Source organism: Ochotona curzoniae, unplaced genomic scaffold (assembly GCF_017591425.1).
Source record: "Ochotona curzoniae isolate NIBS_2020 unplaced genomic scaffold, NIBS_Ocur_1.0 contig_4105, whole genome shotgun sequence".
NCBI classification, from domain to species: Eukaryota; Metazoa; Chordata; class Mammalia; order Lagomorpha; family Ochotonidae; genus Ochotona; species Ochotona curzoniae.
The window spans coordinates 6,278,029-6,296,254 of record NW_024466129.1 but is presented as its reverse complement, the minus strand read 5'-3'; the positions used below and the strand labels follow the sequence as shown (position 1 = coordinate 6,296,254).

General features: G+C 46.3%; 1 protein-coding gene across 1 annotated transcript in view; it reads right to left on the bottom strand.

Moving 5' to 3' along the window:
• Positions 1–18,226, bottom strand: part of AXDND1 (axonemal dynein light chain domain containing 1) — a 62,350-nt gene that overhangs the window by 43,893 nt on the left and 231 nt on the right. The window contains exons 2-8 of the mRNA XM_040984208.1: positions 17,317–17,489; positions 16,298–16,401; positions 10,508–10,628; positions 9,251–9,336; positions 6,326–6,382; positions 5,708–5,810; positions 4,682–4,803 (exon numbers count right to left, since the gene is read on the bottom strand). Coding sequence (XP_040840142.1) covers positions 4,682–4,803; positions 5,708–5,810; positions 6,326–6,382; positions 9,251–9,336; positions 10,508–10,628; positions 16,298–16,401; positions 17,317–17,489 — 766 coding nt within the window. The remainder of the gene's footprint in view (positions 1–4,681; positions 4,804–5,707; positions 5,811–6,325; positions 6,383–9,250; positions 9,337–10,507; positions 10,629–16,297; positions 16,402–17,316; positions 17,490–18,226) is intronic.

The following is an 18,226-nucleotide window of genomic DNA, read 5'->3' as shown; positions in this document are numbered from 1 at the left end:
TCAAATTCAAAAACTTTCATAAACTGGACAAATTTCTAGAAAGATGAAAAAAATAAGGACTAGATAACCTGAAAAATTGTGTGTATTATATAAATTGAATTTCTAATGTAAGGCATTCCTACAAAAGAAACTGATTCAGACAGCTTTTCTGATTGATTCTGCCATATCATTAAGAAAGAAATAACATCAAAACCGCACAAAAATTGAAGACTCAGGGCTGCTCCTGCATCAGGCCTGGCCAGGGACCTCTCCCTGCCCGTCAGGCAGGTAAGCTGGGCACCAGTGCCATCAGGTGAAGCCCTCGGGTTGCCCAGCAGCACACTCTGGGGACTTGAGGATGTGGGCTTACAGTGAGTCTGGGTAATGGCACAGGTGGAGCCGAGCAGGGACCTGAGTGAGGATTCATGTCCCAGTGAGGCGTTACTACCAAAGGACTTTCATCCACAAGGCCACTGTACTTGCAGGTAAGCCAGGGGACTGAGACTAAGCAGTCTGGAGGGGGGAACTGCAATACCTTTAAGGGCCAGACCGAAATGCTAGCATACTTGGGAGACCTGAGCTGGGGTAGTTAGCATCAACCATCACCGAACACCACTGACTGGCATGCACTAATGTTAGGGCTAGGGGCCTATGTGGCAGGGCTAGATCACAGTACCCACCAGTGAGAGTTGGAACAGGGGACGGGTGATGTTAGGATGGGCCATGACACTAACCAGCATGCGAGAATCAGGTCTGAAGGCAGAACCTGTGTGGGGTAGATGGAGAGCTGTGGCTGAGGACAGGCCTAGTTGGGGAGCTAAGGAGATGACATGGGTGGCTGGGGTTCTTGTTGGAGAGCACAGGACCCCAAACGGGGACAGCAGACTGGGCTGGACATGGTTGCAGTCTTCCTTGGTGTGGATGTGGACTGGGTCTGGGAAGCACCGACTGGATTAGACTCCAGCACCCACTGGTACTCATGAAAGCCAGGGTAAGTATAGAATGGGCTGGGCTAGGTCTCAGCTCTTGCTGAACCACATGAGATCTGTGTCTGGGTATGGACCAGCTGTGGCTAGGCTGCAACACCCAACAGTAGGAACTGGAATGGGTGTGGGCTGGTTGGCAGTCAACCTGGGTCAAGGACCCACCAGTGAATGTAACATCCGCCACTCAGAGGAGACCTGATACAGGAACTTGTGAAACTCCTTTGCTAGGATGCAGCCCCTGCAGGTGAGCACAAGAACCAAGGCAAGGAGCAGCCCAAACTAGGTCAGATTACAGTACCTGCAGGCATACATGTGGCTGAGGGCGGGGATGGATCAGGCTGAGGTAGTTTATAACATCCACTGGCAGATATGAAATCCAGGATAAGGTGCAAGAGAGGCCAGGTCTGGCCACAACACCAGCCAATTCACGCTAGGGCTAGGACTGGGGGCTGGCTTTGTGGGGCTAGGCTGTAGCACCTACCAGAATGAGCTAGAACTAGGGGCAGGCTGGACCAAGCCAGGCTGAAGCATGTGCTGGTGGATGGCAAGGTGAGATGAGCCATGCCAATCTGGGGGCAGTGGGTGCTAGGTGCGTGAGCCCTTGGAGTGGGGGGTCTTGCAGGGCCCGGCTTGCCTGGCCTGGGTCACTATGCCCACCTGCCCAGTAAATGCCAGGTCCATAATCCCCAGGGGTGGTGGTTCCAGTGGTTCCTGGGTTGCCTAGCCCAGGCCCCTAGGCGTGCCTGCGCATGGTACCAGGTCCATGAGCGCAGGAGTGGGGGCCCAGTGAAGACCAGGTCCCTGGGCCCACCTGTATGGTGCGTGCCAGGTCCATGAGCCGAACAGAGTGGTCCTTGGACCCACCTGCTAGAACAGATCCTCCTCAGTGGAAAACACAGAGCAGTGTATGGCAAGCACTGAAGCACATGGAGGATATGGCAGTCCACTGGGGTCTGCAGAGGACATCTGGTACCACAGCAGAGGAAGGAGAACAGAACAAACTGGACAACCACCCCAGTCAAACAATGACAGCAAAATACCAGTCGAAAGGAGACTCTAACGTCATCAAATGAAGACTCTAACACTATGTCAGCCAATGGGCATTGGAAGGGATTCCTCATCCTTGGATCAACGAGATTGATAGCATTTCAGAACTATCCAAACCACTTGGGCAGAACCCTCAGAGTGGGCACCTCACTGGGACCCTAGGTTGATATCGGTGGCCATTCTCCATCCCTGGGTACTGGGGCAGTTGACAAGCTGGATGTGGATTTTCCCCTACTCTCTCCCCTTCCCCCAGAAACAGGAAGAAATAGAAAATCTGGAAATGGGGATCACACCCACTTTTCCCTAACTCTCAATCCTTCCGACCCTGATCAACTATGTACAGAAAAAAAAAATTGAAGCAGCAACAGTATATTCTGCAACTCATTCTCTGAGGCCAATATCAACACAACACCAATAACCAAAGACCTCACTAGAAAACAGGAGTAGACTATCATCCCTTATGAAACATGAAAAATTTCTCAAAAAAAAAAAATTACTAGTTCAACCATACTCAGCAACATTTCACATCCACCAGGATGACTATGTTAAAAAAAAAAAAAAAAGGCGGGGGGGGAGGGGTAATAACAAGTATAAGTCAAAATATAAAGAGATTGTTTGTAGAAATGTAACATGGGACAAGCCTGGCAGTTAGCATATGACCCAGCTCCCTGTTTATGGTCTGGCGAGGCAATGAAGGGTGGCTCAAATCCTTGAGCCCTTACACCCACGTGGGAGACTCAGAAGAAGCTCCTGACTTTACTAGGTCCAGCTCTGGGTCTTGTGGTCATTTGGGGAGTAAACCAATGGCTAGCAGACCATTCTCTGGCTCTCCTTCTCTCTCTGCAATTCTGTATCTTAATTTAAAGAATAATTCTTCAAAAAATATATAAAATATTTGGATCCCTGCCACCTTTATAGAAGATTCAGATTGAGTTTTCGGCTCCTGGGTTTGGCCTGGCTCCGTTCCAGCTGTTGCAAGCATTTACAGAGAGAACCAGCGAATGCAAGATCTTGCTCTGTCTCTAATTTCACCTGTCTCTCTGCCTCCAAAATAAAATGAAATTAAAAAAAGAAAAAGAAGCAGAAGAAAAGAAAAAAAGAACAGGGGCAGGTGCTGCGGCCCACACCAAGCTGCCTATCAGATATCAGGTTTGGGGTAGCGGAAGGTTCTCCAATTTAAAGTGGTGCCGACATCTCCAAAAGCAATTTACCGCAGTAACAATGCTGGCGGTCAAATGCTTCTGGACTTGTAGACACATTACAAAGTTTCCAGCACTCAGCCCGAACCCACGTTGCTCCTGCTTACTTCCTGCTCCCCCAACCCGCACCCTATTCTATATTCCTGGCTTTGAAGCCCTGCTCTGGGGCGCCTCTGCTACCTTGATTTAGTACTGCTATTGGCTTCCCTGTGTCTTCAACTTTCTTAAAAGGACTAGTTTAGCTATCTTTTCCTGTTTGGGGTCCCGGAAGCTAACTCTGAAGCCAGTGGGGACAGGGCTGTGTGCACCTTCCTCTCGTAAGGGCCGGCTCTGCATACCCTGTAGTCATGCAGTTCTTGCGCCTTGGTTCCTCATCTGGCTTTGTTCAGATCTCCGCTGCCCCATCCGCTTTGCCCTCCTGGCTTTGTTCAGATCTCCCCTGCCCCATCCTTGCGCTCACCCAGCACTACGTAGCCCTCAGTGCTGCCCTGCTTACCCCTTCCTGCTTAGCCCCAACCAGTCCCTTCTGGAGGGCTTTGCTTCTGGTTCAACCAGTCAAATAGTGGGTAAGCAGAGCCAGTTCATACAATTAATTGCCACTTGGAGGGCATATACAGTAGCTGTGTAATGGAGACTATTATATCCAGATGTGAGGATACAATGCAGTATGCATCTCTACTTCCAGACAAAGATGGACTCCCAATGAAACTGTTCACTATATCTTAACAATAGGATGCTGTACTCTCTGCCTTTGTCCATGCCGGCAATGACAGACATATGATTGTGTATGAAAAATAATGCTATAGTAACGATATAGAGGAACTCAGTGAGGGGGGAGGGAACTGAGGGGGGGATAAGGGAAACCCCAGGGCCTATGGAACTGTATCATAAAATGATAATAATAAAAAGAAGTAAAATTTAAAAACCAATTAATTGACATTTGGAAAAAACTGGTGGTCTGACAGATCGGATAATTTGCTTATGACTCGATGGCAAGTGAGCGCCAAATATGCTATTGAGCCTAGGTATTCTGATTTTATGATTTCTTTCAACTTTCTGGGAAGTGTTATAGTCACAAGAAGAATTACTGCATGAATTGTATTTATTGATTATAATATTTGATTTCTCTTAAATTACTTATTATAATATATTTGATCAAATATTACGTCCTTGTTTACAGCTCACCACAAGTGTCATGAAGCATCTCAATGCTTGGCACAAAGTAAATATTAAATAAATACTGAATTACAAATGGAAACTTTCACAGTGGCTATTATCGCCATATACAAATGAGATAATTAAGGTCCAGATTTATGCTAAGTTCATCTATCAATATGAAGTTTTTACTACAGAAAATACAATAAAGATGCAAGTAAATTTGTTCCTATCAGTATAATGAAGAATTCTAAATCTTATAATTTTTTTTCAAGGAAAAAGGCAGCTCTAATTTTAAAGCTGGAACATTCAAACCTTATTTTGGACAACAGCTCTCCTCTATCCACACAGTCCACACTGACTTGCCGGATAAGTTCATGAAATACGGTATTGTAGATGGACTGTTCCTTTCTGAGCATGTGCAGCAGCTGATGCATCTGGCAGAAGACAAGAGAATCACCAGTTAGGACAGTCTGTCAGTAAAAAAAAAAAAAATAGTTTAGTAGGCAAGCATGTGATTGTGAATGAGCTTTAGAAACATTATGATGAATTTACTTCATATACAATTTCAAAAGCTCATGAAAACGTGTATTATGAAAATATTTTGCATGACTTTCAAAGCAATTGTGCAAAAGTAAACTTCTCTCTTTCAGTTGAATTTTCCATATGCTTCTCCAAGTCCCCGTGTGTGGGAGTATAAAAAAGTAACGTGCTTCCGTATCTCCTAAAAACTGGGCGTCTGCTTTTGCTGCGCAATGAGAAGGTCACACTCTCACTTGTACGTTACACCTGCTGAAAATGCACAACCTGAATGACAAGCCAAAACTGGGGAACATTCTACATTCTAACTGGCCCGTGCTCCTAAAAATAACTAGGCTAAGAAAAACAAAGAGAAGAGGGTGTGTAGCACAGCAGATAGGTCTACCCTTGGGTTGCCTGCATCCCATATTAGAGTGCCTAGTTCAAATCCCGGCCATGCTGCTTGCACTCCGGGTTCCTGCTCCGCACACTCTGGGAGGCAGCAGAGCATGGCTTGAGTGCTGGAGTCCCTGCCAGCCATGCAGAAGATCCGGATGGAGTCCCGAGCTCCCAGAGTTGATCTGGCCTATCTTTGGCTGCAGGCATCTGGGAAGTTGGCCGGTAGATGAGCTATCTCCGTTTGTCATAGCAACCCTGTGAGGTAGTTACTGTCAACATCCATAATTTGCAGGTAAGAAAATTGAGGAACAAATGCATTAAATGAGTTGCTCAAAGTCACCTGCTAATAAGGAGCAGGACTGCATCCCAACGCAGGCCCCTGCCCCCAGGATGCATGCTCTTCACATGGATCTCTGTAATTACCTTGGTTGGTCCTGCATACTCTTGGTTTTCCACAGTAGCCCTCTCCAACATAGCGTCCATCACATCACTGAGCTGGACCACTTCTACTCTTTTATTTGGTTTCCTAAAATTAAGGTGGCAGATTCATGTAATTAGTGTAACAGATCATCCTCAAATGACAGAAGAATACAGAGCATACAAAGAAAACGTATATATTGTGGAATATTTGAACAGCATCACCTTTGCTTCTGTGGTTCTAGTGGGATATCAGTAACAGTAGAAAAAATGATAAAATGCATACAACAATCGTGGCAGACCTGGATTCAGCCCAGCCACTGCAGGCATTTGAAGAAGAAGCCATCAGAAAGGATATATGTCTCTCTTCATATTTCTCTTGTCTATCTACCTCTCAAATAAGCAATTAAATAATGTATTTTATAGTTCTTAAATATCATACAACATAATGTTAACAGGTGAAATCACATATGGAATTGAACAAATGCAACATGTAAAGATTAAATATGCAATCCAAATGATAAACGAAACCACGGGTTCGATCCTGCACTTGGGCAGTATTGTCTTGAGTAGCATTTACGTGGTGATTGTTAACAGACATGTTAGAAAATCGGCTCTACTTACATGGATGGGAAGAGCAACAGCCTGTTTTCACTATCAGTAAGGAGAGTGGTGTATTTGCTGTAAAATAAGACAGACATGTGTCATTTGCAGGACATTGTCAATCCTGTTCATCAATCAGTACACACAGCAGTCAGCACCTTGGTGTCTAAGGGCCATTCTCCACCACAAGGAATCATTATCCCCTGGAAAGCAGTGAGTCGTGGCTCATTCCAGCACTGGAACTGGAAAATGTCATAGCATAATAAACTTAAGCTTTGTAGGCAATGCCAAAGACCTGACATGCGCACGCAAGACGCTTCCTGAATATTCACAGACACCTACTGACAAAAATAAAACGACATGTCATAGAGTGGACCTTTTTGGTCATAGAAACCAATCGCATTACTCAAAATGCCAAACTGTGGAAACTTCTTGATTCATTTCTTAAGTTTAAACCTAACTTTTCAGAGGTGGAAGGATGTTTTAAGAACACTGAAGATTTGAAAGTAACTGATCATGGGATAAATGCGTAAGAAGAACAGACCCAACAAGACCCCAGTCCCAGTGTCTTCTGAATGCTCTGTTTGTGCCCGAGTAAGCAAAGCTGCCTCCAGTCACATGGCGACCCTGCAGATTTACTATTATTTGTGGCTCGACACTCCAGTAGTTCATAAGCACTGCCTCTGATTTTTGCCCTACACGTCAATAGTTGGTTAGCAAGATCAGTTTTCAGCATCTAGATCAATGAACATCTCGAGGGCAAAGAGTCAAAATACAGTTTTAAGATGTTGTGTGGAAAATAAAATGAGTGTGTGACTGGGACCAGAACCTATATCTCTGGCCGTGATTCAATGACTAGAGTTGGGAAACACAGCTCAATACAGAAATCCTAAAGAGGCACAAACTACAGAAGTCTTGAAATACTGAATATTGAATATTGATAGGGACAAATCCAAAGAATATGATAGCCAGTTCAAAGAAACTGACATTGGCTAAGCCAGGGGAAAATGGCACATCAAAATAAATACTGGAGGATCAGCATTGTGGCACAGTGGGGAAGGCCGCCACCCGTGACAATGGCATCCATATCATTTATTTATTTATTTATTTATTTTTTTAGTGATTGTGGTCTCAACATATCTGAGTACAAAGTCCTGTTAGGTTCCTTTTCTAGTTGCATCTGTTTGTTTACCGGTATTGGTTCCTGTAACTCATGTTTCCTTATCCCATTGCCTGAGACCTAGAGGTTGTTTTCCAAATTCCTTGTGACCTATTGTTAGAGTAGCTTGCATGCTATTGTTTAGTTAACTACTAACTTTCATTCACCTGCTTGTCCTGCAAAAATTATGGTATAAATTGCCTAGTATAACTCAATGAAGGGTGCATTGGTTTGTCTTGCCTTTGCATCCACTACGTCCCAGATTCTTCTAGGCACAGTCCCCACTAGAGGGACCCCCGAGAGCAGTGGAAGATGACCCTGCCACACAAGTGGGAGACATGGCTGAAGCTTCTGACTATGGCCACTGCAGCCATCTGGGCAGTGAATCAGAGATTGGAAGATCTCTCTGTTTCGTCCTCTCTTTCTGTAACTTTAACATTCAAATAAATAAATATTTTAAAAATAGAAGAAATCATCTCAAATGGAGGACTTAAGTCTATGAAAAGTAAATTATGGTGATAAAGAACCAAAATCCATCAAACAGAATAGAAATCTATGTGTCTAGCTGGTGAAATGGCAACCAATAAATATCAAAGAAATGATAAAGCTAAAAATCATCTGGAGATATGTAACTAGTTAGATATAGATGAACGCATTTGGTAGTAAAGGTCCAGAATGTCTCAGTCTACTCTTGAACACTTTTAAAATGTGTGTGAGGCGGGTGCTGGCAACGCGCCACAGTAGGTTAAGCTGCTGCCTGCAGTGTTGGCATCCCAAATGGGTACCACTTCAAGTTCCAGTTGCTCCACTCCTGACCCAGCTCCCTGCTAACATGCCTGGGAGAGTAGTGAGAGATGGCCTGAATTGCTGCACCCATGTACCCACATGGGAGAGCCACAAGGAGCTCCTGGCTCCTAGCTGTCCTAGCTGCCTGGCCCAGGCTTGGCTGTTGGGGAGTGAACAGCTGATAGAAGTTCTCCCTGTCTCTGCCTCTCCCACTGTGACTTTGCCTTTCAAATGAATAAAATGAATCTTAAAAAAGGAGAGAGAGACAAAATGCAGAAACCCAGTGAGTTAAGACAGAAGGCCTTCACAGGGGTATCTTGTCCTCTTTTGTAACTTTTTTTTGTTAAGTTTAAAATTATATACAAATGAAAAGTCACCCCCCCCCAAAAAAAAACGAATTCCATATGACGTTCTTTGACAAATATTATTCTGAAATTCACCATCACAAAGAAATGTCAACATACGGGCTGAGTAAGCTCAAAAGGGCAATAGTGTCTGACTATTACAGACACTGTAAAGTTCAAAGCTTTAGCTTAAAAAAAAAAACACTAGAAACATTCACATATGTTGTTTTAGAAAACCAAGGCCGGTTCATGTGCAGTCCCATCCCTAGGAAGGAAAGAGGACTGACCACGCTGCAATCTGCAGCCAGACCCTCACAGGTGCGCTCCAGTTCTGACCAGTATGACGTCTGCGCTCATTGGCCATTGCTCAAAGCCATTCCTGAAGGTCACGGGCAAGCATTCAGAATAAAGTTCCATTTAAAAAAAAAATCAAAACTAAATAGCAGGAAATGAGACAAAACAACTGAAATCACTAATCCCAAACATTTAGAAATCCTTCATAGTTTAAAAAAATCCGTATGTCTTAGAGTGTCAGAGTGGCTCGCCCAGATGTTTCCTCGTTGTCTGGGAACTTGAGGGCATCTTCCAAGGCTCGGTGACTGGGAGAAAGGAAGCAGTTCAACTTGGCAGACAGTCAATATGCAACACTGTACTCACTCATCGTAACACTCCAAACCTGAGACTCCTGTGCTTGACACAATATGGAATTCTTCAGGAACCAAAGTATCCATTAGGGTCTTTGGCTGGAAAACAAAGCAAGCAAGGAAGAAGCAGGGGAGGATGAATACAGGAACGGAAGAAATGAGTTGCAGAAATTCTGACTCCTATCCCAAAAGGATACTCTTTCTTAAGAGATTTTGATCAGAGAAATGACAATATTAGGAATGTGGGTCATCGAAAATGACAAAAACATTTACACACAGCCCATGAATTAGAGAACAGCTTTGTTTTTGTTATTTCTCAATATCCACAGGGTGGAACTCCTGCACAGATGCTCCAGCCCCTTAGATAACACAGCATCCTATTGAGACGTAACCTTTACGAATCCTCCCAGCTGCTCTGAATCATCTCTAGACTACTTACAACAGCCAACACAGCACAAGTAGCGTGTGAACAGTAATGACGCCATGCACTGTGTAGGGAGCCACCGGGGGAAAGACGTGCACGTTTGCCATTTTTTTTTCCTATTTCTGATCCAAGGGTGCAAACCATGCAGACACAGAGGGTGTTACATTCAGAAACGCGTTTTTTTTTTTCTGGAAATTCGGTTGGAAATGTAAAATTAAATTTTAAAAGATACCAATGATAATAAATCTATAATTTGATATATGGATTTCTGGAAGTGAAAAAATTATTTATCTTTCATACTACATTTTCTAGACGAGAGATGTAGTGTAGTTTGGAAACTGACTTACAATATCTTTTAACTTGGGCCTGGCATGGTAGATCAATGACTAAATCCTCGCCTTGCAAACACCAGCATCCCATATGGGTGCCAGCTCAGGTCCCAGCTGCTCCACTTCCCATCCAGTTCCCTGCCTATGGCCTGGGAAAGCAGTCAACCATGGCCTAAAGCCTTGGGACCCTGCACCTGCATGGGAGACCCAGAAGAAGCTCCTGGCCCCTGGCTTCGGATCGGCTCAGCTCCAGCCGTTTTGGCCACTTGGAGAATGAACCAGCGGATGGAAGATCTCTATCTCTCCTCCTCTCTGCAAATCTGTCTTTCCAATAAAAATAATTGACTCTTTGAAAAAAAAATATATATATATATATTTGAACTTTTCCTATCAATTGCTCTCAGAAATAACTGATGAGCACACTGCTGTCCTGACAGTATGAGATTGCTTCCTATTTGGTGACGTAATCTTTGAGATGCAGAGAGAGAGAGAGAAGGTGCTTTGTGGAATCCTTTACCTTATGGGGCACAATGACGCCATCATGGGATGGTGGTGACCGGTCCTGAACCGGGGGGCAAAGTGCATTCTCCTGCACCTTGCCTTCCGCGTGTTTAATATCATACAGAAAAGAAATGTCCCTGGAAGACAGGAATACACATTTGCAAGATAAATTTTCTGCCCAGAAGCAATGCAGGAGTGTGTAAGGTTCACAAACTGGGGTCCCGGGCAGCATTTTAACAGTTACACTACTTGGCTGCCTCCCTCTGCCCACCGCCCCCGCTAGTTGATCTCTCTATAAACCCTATCTTTCCTATCTTCCTATTCTCTCTTACAGGACTCCCCTGGTTCTTCAGTTGCTAAAGATCAAGGTGACAAAGAAAAAGAGAGAGAAAAAAAGAGTATCTTCCACCCACTGTCTGACTGGCACTCTGTGACGCCAGCACTGTAAGCGGTGGCTTAACCCACTACACCACAACACTAGCCCCTTCCCTCTTTGGCTACTTCTTCTGGGACACTGACGTGCTCTCCTGCTTCTAGACAGAAATGCTGCAAAGGTTCTGTCCCCCTCACCCTTCCTGGCATTCTCTCCTTCGGTGACACCACTGAATCCAACCTTACAGTTGTTAGCTCTAGGCACACAGGAATTCTCCCATTCTACTTTTTCACTCTCCTATCTTTACTGATTCTGTTAACACTGTTGTGATTTGACCAAATCTATCAGAAACGAGTCAAAGGCAACCTTTCTGGAGCTCAGGAGTCCTTATTCACCAGCCAGTACTGACCAGAGGCCTGTCCCACACCCCTGCAAGGGGAAGATGGGAGTGCGCCCAGTCAGCTGTGCTCAGGGGTTTTTAAGCAATGACGATTATCCAATCAACTAAGAGCACTAGCACATATGGATCAATCAACCAGGCTTACATCAGTGCACAATACAAATTACCCCGCCAACTGCAGTGGTGCAAGAACAGAACGGGTATTGTGCGCTCTCAACTACCCCATCAGGAAGAGAGCCATCCTGTGTCGCAGTGAACAACTGAACTAGGCAAACAGATGCTTCCACTTCCACGCACAGAAACCAAGGTGGGGCAAGCAGCTTGTTGCTCGAGCTATAAAGGAAAAGCAAGCTCTTGTCCTGAAATGCGATCGGACTTGCAATAAGGACTGTCGCTCACATCCCTGAGCCTTCCTGAGAATCTTAGGTCTTTGAAGAACTCGAGGTTATGGACACATCTTGGAAATGTTTCAGGAGCTCTAGCCTTCCCGTCACCATTCTTTATTGCCTGAGCTGTCACAACACCACACATCCTCTCATCAAAATCGCAGCATCCTTAATGGGACAATTCCCACTCTTCACCTGTAATACCCTGTCGTTAACATGAACTTTATAGTCATCTGCCAACCATCGTAGCAGTCGGTCTTCTTGTCTCTTGCCAATGGCCAAGTTGTCACTACACTTCCATGTGAAAACTCGAGCCTCTTTAACGTATTCCATCCACTGGTGGATTTACCTCCATATGGCGGTTTTAAACATGACACTTTTTGTGCACAATTCTCAGATGTTTCTGTCCTGACACTGAGTTTGAAGGTCAACCCTGGTCTGATGCAGGCTCCTGCATCCTTACTCTGGAGTACCCGCTCTCCTAAACACGATGCTTTCTGCCTGCCATCGGTATTGTTGATTTTGCCGTCTAATCTATTTACTCTACTTTAGAATCAGAATACCCTGCTTTTCCTTGTAGGACTACCAAAAAAAAAAAAAAAGTTTCCATAAGTGGGAAGCTAAAAGGCATTCCAATATGGAGCAGCTAAAAGCATTGTATCAATACTAATTTCTTATTTTTCATGAATTGCAGTGATCATGTAAGATGTCAGTGCTGGAAAAGGCAGTACAGTCTAACTGCTACTTCTAGAACATTTCTGTAAGTCTGAAATTATTGAAAGGAAGTTGTATAAAACAAAGTAAAGAACACACAAGTCCCCTAGTAGCCATGGTCCGGGCAATAGGTCTAAGCCGGGCCAAAATATAATCTTCCCAAGACTGAATTTCTTTTAGTTTGACTTCCTCCCTTTTTTATCTTCAAAAAATATTTTACTTATTATTTTCTCAGATACCATTTTAAACTTACATTATAGTAAAGGCTTACCACCACACAAAGAGTTCAACAAATGAGAGTTTAAAGACCACAGTCTAGCATGAAAACGGACAAGGACTATATATATAAAAATTAAAGGCAAAGATGCTCAACTTGACTCATAAAATTTTAAAATAGTCACAATATCATTAAAATGTAGCAGAAAATAATTCCTAACACTTTGACAGGTACTTAAAATGAAATTTGAAAGAACACTGGATTTGCAGGAAAACCAAAATACTTAGATATTTTTCAACTAAAAAAAAAGAATATAGATATTTCAAAAGAATATCTCTATCCCACATATAGGAGAGAAAGTGCAATATTTGTGTCTGTTTATTTCACTCAACATGATTTACTCCAATTTCGATTATGTTGCGGCCAATGACAGAATTCCACCACTTAAAAAAACATTTATGTTTTTGAAAAACAGAATGTTAGAGACAGAGCTTAAAAAGGGAGAAAGAGAGAGAAATCAATCTAACAGCTGCTGATTCAGTCCACAAATGGGAGCAGCAGCCAGGGCAAGGCCAGACCGGAGCCAGGAGCCACGAGCTTCTTCCAGGTCTCCCACACGGACGGCAGCAACCCAGGCACCTGGGCCGCCATCTGCTGCTTTCCAAGGCGCATCAGCAGGGCGCTGGATCGGAAACAGAGTAGCCAGGATCTGAACCGGAGCTCCTGCAGAATGCTGGATTTGCATGATATAACCCATTGCGTCACAATGCCAGCCTGATTTGGTTATTTTTTAGAAGTGAATCATAATATTAATAATTATTGTTATGATATTAATATTAATATTAATATCATTAATATTAATTAATGATTAATTAATATTAATCATTATAAATTAATTAATGATTAATTAATATTAATCAATTAATATTAATATTAATCATAAATATTAATAATTAATGTTATGATTAATATTATGATTATTAATATAATAATATTATTAACCAAATTTTTTTATCCATTCATATGATGGGCACCTTGGATGATCTCATATTTTAGCGACTGCATACGGTGCTGCTTTAAAACATGGTATAAGTTACCCAGCCACAAAAAGTGCCTAAAAGTCATTACTCTATTCAGCAAACATTGGATGTCACAAAGGTGCCAGATGAAAGGGACAGAGGACTGTTCACACACATCTCCTCCCCGGCCCTGAAAGGCACAGTCCCCAACCACTGTAAAACAATCAGAAGTTTCAGAAGAAGGTTCCAGAAGAAACAAAAAGACGAACTGGCACTGTGGTGCAGTGAGTCTAGCTGCTGTCCACAGCGCCAGCAGCCCGTCTGCGAGCCAGTTCAAGTCCCGGCTGCTCCACTGCTAACCCAGTTTCCTGCTAATGTGCAGCAAAGGATGGCTCAAGTGCTTGGGCCCCTGCACCCACACGGGAGACCCAGATGAAGCTCAAGGCGAGGACTTTAGCCACTAGGCCACGCCGCCGGGCCCGGGAACTTGAAATTTCAAAGCTACCAATTTTCTGCATACCTGAAATATCCTTTTTCTAAGCAATCGTCTTTTTAAACTGTATTTCAAACATGTAGCCTTCTTCAATGCAGTAAATATAGCAGTGTGTTTTCTCGGTAGTTCTGGTGATGTAGCTTAGGGCGAGCTTTGTGGAGGTGTTCTGGCTGTGTCTCTAAGCCTTGCCGCCGTGTCGCACACGGGAGAGCTGCGTGTGCAGGGCACCTGCTGTGGCCAGGGGATGCAGGAGAGCTCTTCACAGACACCCTTGCCGCTGGGGTCTGGCTGTGGGCTGAGCCTGCAGAGCAGTCTGCCTTGCAAGATGTGGGGGGTGGGAGCAAGGCAGAGGCCATCTGCCCTGCTGTGACTTCACCACAGTGCTGACACAGCAACGGGCACTCCAGAACCCACCCACCCACCCTGCAGTCTGCATCGGAAGTGCAGCAGCTGGGGCTAGAACCGGCATCCATGTGGGATGCTGGCATCAAAGGCGAAGGATTCGCTCCAACACTGCTGTTCTTTATGCCGCCGTGCTCTGGCTATCCGTGGTTGCCGGACAAGCTATTTTGGACTACATATAAGATTAGTTGTTCATTTGTATATTAGTTTTCCACTGGTGCCCTAATAAGTCACCATAAGCTTTGCTCAAATTCATTATCTTACGGTTCTGAGGGTCAAAGTCAGATGCAAGGTCTCATGGGACTAAGGTCAAGGTAGGGGTGGGGTCGTGTTTCCGTTCTGTGACCACCTGGCCTGACAGAATTCAGTTCCCGACCATCGATGAACCGAGGTTCCTGTTTGCTTGACAGCTCTGGGCCGAGCTGCCATCAGAAGTCCCGGTTTCCTGCAGCCGACTCCATTTCCCGGCTTGTCCCCTGCACCTCCTCCCACTTCCCCGTCTTCAAAGCCAGCAGTGGCAGGCTCAGCTCCCACACGCTTCAGATCAACAGCCCTCCCATCCATCTCACCCCTTGATTCGTTCCACTGCCTTCCATTTCCACCGGTACACAGTGAGAGGATGGGGCCAGCCTGATTTCAGAGTCATCGCTCCATCTCCAGTCCTCTCGTCTTCGGCATATTTGCCAAGACTCTAGTGCGGCGTTGCTACATCCCAGGACACAGGGAGGCCATGCAGGGCGGCACGGCTTGGGAGGACATTGCCCTATCTACCAGATCTTCAATTCCAGCTCAGAAGCCATTTGACGTGAAAACTTTGTCAACTTACTCTCTTACTCAGACACAGATGATTGATTTTTCAGAGTAACGACTAATTATTACTACGAATACTTGTAATCATGACCTGAAGGCATCAGATGAGTTCCGACACTCCAGCTCCCAGACAGCAAGTTAACAGGCCGAGTTTCTGTCACTCTCTGCAGCCCTCACGCACGCCTAGTGACGACACCTTGTTCTTAGCAGGGAGTGCGCTAGGATCCACCCTTTGATTTGTGCTTCACAACGTCCCCGGGAGACACAGAGAGTTTAGCAGGTGCATCTCGTCTTTCTTACAGATGAGAAAATGGAACTTCGGAGCAGCTAGAGTACCTCGCAACGGAGGGTGAGCAATGACACGCCGTCCAGAGCAAACAATACCTGAGCAAGGGGCTTAGAGAGAGCAGAGCGAGGGGCTTAGAGAGAGCCGAGCGAGGGGCTTAGAGGGAGCTGTGAAAAATACTGGCAAGACGAGCAGGCTGCAGTCCTCTCATGAAAAATGTTCACTTTGATAAATGCTTTGAGGGACAAAGTAAAAAACAAACCATTGCTAGTCGGAACGAGACAGTGCAGAGGTGAGGGGTGCCCTTGGAAGAAGGCAAGGAATGACGCATTTGCTGCCCCAGGTCCCCACTTGCTGAGCCCACACTCGCTTGCCCTTTGCTTCAGGATGCCCTGCAGTCAGGCACCCAGGGAAGAGGCAGGCCTCTGACCTGCACAATCGCATCCCTCTTAGCACACTGCAACAGGGAGGACCACGGCACAGGGCCAAAGACAAGAGCATACAACAAAACTTAAGCCGAGTTCACATACGGCCAGAACGCATTCCCTTGCCATTGATAATCACACACAGTGCAGAAGCCTTTGCCCCCTCTGACTGCTCTGGCTCATCCAAGAAACTGCAAGCCGGACCATTCTGTGAGTCTGTGATCTTTCCCGCCTCACCATCCGTCCTGCCCTCCGTCTACCCCGCCATCTCCCTGCCTTACCTTCCAGCTCCTGTGAGGGACACGGGATGGTCAATGAGGTATCTGAATTTATCCCTTCGAACAGGGTGATGCCAGACGTGGTCTACAGGGCGTGGAAGTGTGCCCTGAGGAGGAAACAAACACACATGGGTGCCCAGCAGAGGGCGCTCCAGGCCAATCAATCTGCCCTTGGCTGGCCTGGCAGGCACATTAAGAACACGTGGATGCTCAGGAAAAGTGTAGAATTTCTTATGAACTGGAGAGAGATTGAAACTAGAACAACCCTATAGGGAACCAAAAATGCTAAGGGCGGGATAATGGTCATTTTGATAAATATACGGAAAAGCAAGTTAATGCAGACACTCAGGTCTTGGAGACAATCTGTCACAGCTGTGCCCATGAAGACAGATGCCTGGGCCAGACCCTGTGCAACACCCGGAGCGCCTGGCTCGCCTGCTGCCTTTAGGACTCCAATTCCTGCCAATACACGCTGGCAGGAGGCAGTGCTAACAGCTCGGGTAATGATCCTGCCACTCACCGGCAGCCCTGGGTTGCAGTGTGCTCTGCCTCTCTCTGTCTCTCAAGTAAAGATAAAGCAAGAGGCACTGGCAGGGGCCTGGCTTGCTGAGCCTACTGCGTGTGCCCGCAGTGCCAGCTTCCCACGGCCCCTGTGCAAGGCACAGCTGCTCCACTCGGCACCAGCAGAGGAGGATGGCCCGAGTCCTTGAGCCCCTGCACCATGTGGGAAAACCTGAAAGAGACTCCTGCCTTCAGCCTGGCCCAGCTCCAGCCGCCGCAGCCGTTTGGGGAGTGAACCAGTGGTCGGCAGATCTCCTCTCTCTGTCTTCCCTTCTCTCTCTGTAAATCTTTCCGTTTAAAAAATACATACATATATATGTACACATACATATTTATCTTTTACAAAATAAAACAAAAGGATTTTCGGGCCACCCGTACTATCTGATATACACTCAAGGAGCAGCTGTGAACTGGCTAACAAAACACGGCGTCCCCACGCGCATCCACGCGCATCCACGCACCTTGGGGGTTTTTCCCTTCTTCAGAGGCAGTAAGTACTCAGGGCAGGGCCCAGCGTCGGCCGCGTAGGCCAGCGACAGCAGCACCTCCTCCGGGATGGACTCGTTGTGGAGGCCTGCGGGCAGGGCGCTGGGACGCCCCAGCATGCTCCTCTTCCCCCTGAGCTCAGGAAGGCCTGACAAAGCAATGAGAAAGAAAAGCTGTCGCTTTGTCGTGGAGTTGGAGAGAGCTCTCGGCTGCCGCACCAAGCCCCTCTACGTGTTTCTGAGAAACATTCCGAGCAGCGTGCATCACCCAGCTGCGGACACGCACATGCCCACGTTCACTCGGACACGGGCTCCGAGTGCTCTGTGATGATGACAGCAGTCAATGCTGTTTGCCTCACCCGAGAAGCAAAGAAAGAGGGTGTGTACAGCCAGCCCAGGTTCGCTGCCCAGGCGCAGACAGGTCACGGCCGGGCCTGGACCACAGCCAGGAGACAAGCACCCAACCCAGGTCTCCCACCCAGAGGCAAGGACCCACCACCTCAGCTGCCACCTGCTGCATCTCAACCCCACACCCGCAGTGGCAGCCCAGGCACCTGCTAGGCAGCACAGGCATCCGCCCACTAGGCCACGTGTCTGCCCACGGTCCCCTTTGATGTGGAAAGGGGGACATCTCTGCCTACGACGACCAAGCGCCAAGCTCAGTAGGCTCCTTTCTTGTGTAAGACTAGCTGCACTCAGCTGAGGGGCTTGGGTTTCAAAGGGTGGAGCTGGGGGTGGCTGTTCGGTGCAGGACCCCGTGTCGGAAGGCCTGGGTTTGAGTCCTGGCTCTGCTCTTGTGTCCAAGTTCGAGCTGTCACTCAAGGAGTTGGTCCCGGAGCTGGGTCTCGACCCCCCTACACATGGAGTGTGCAACTGCAGGCTTGGC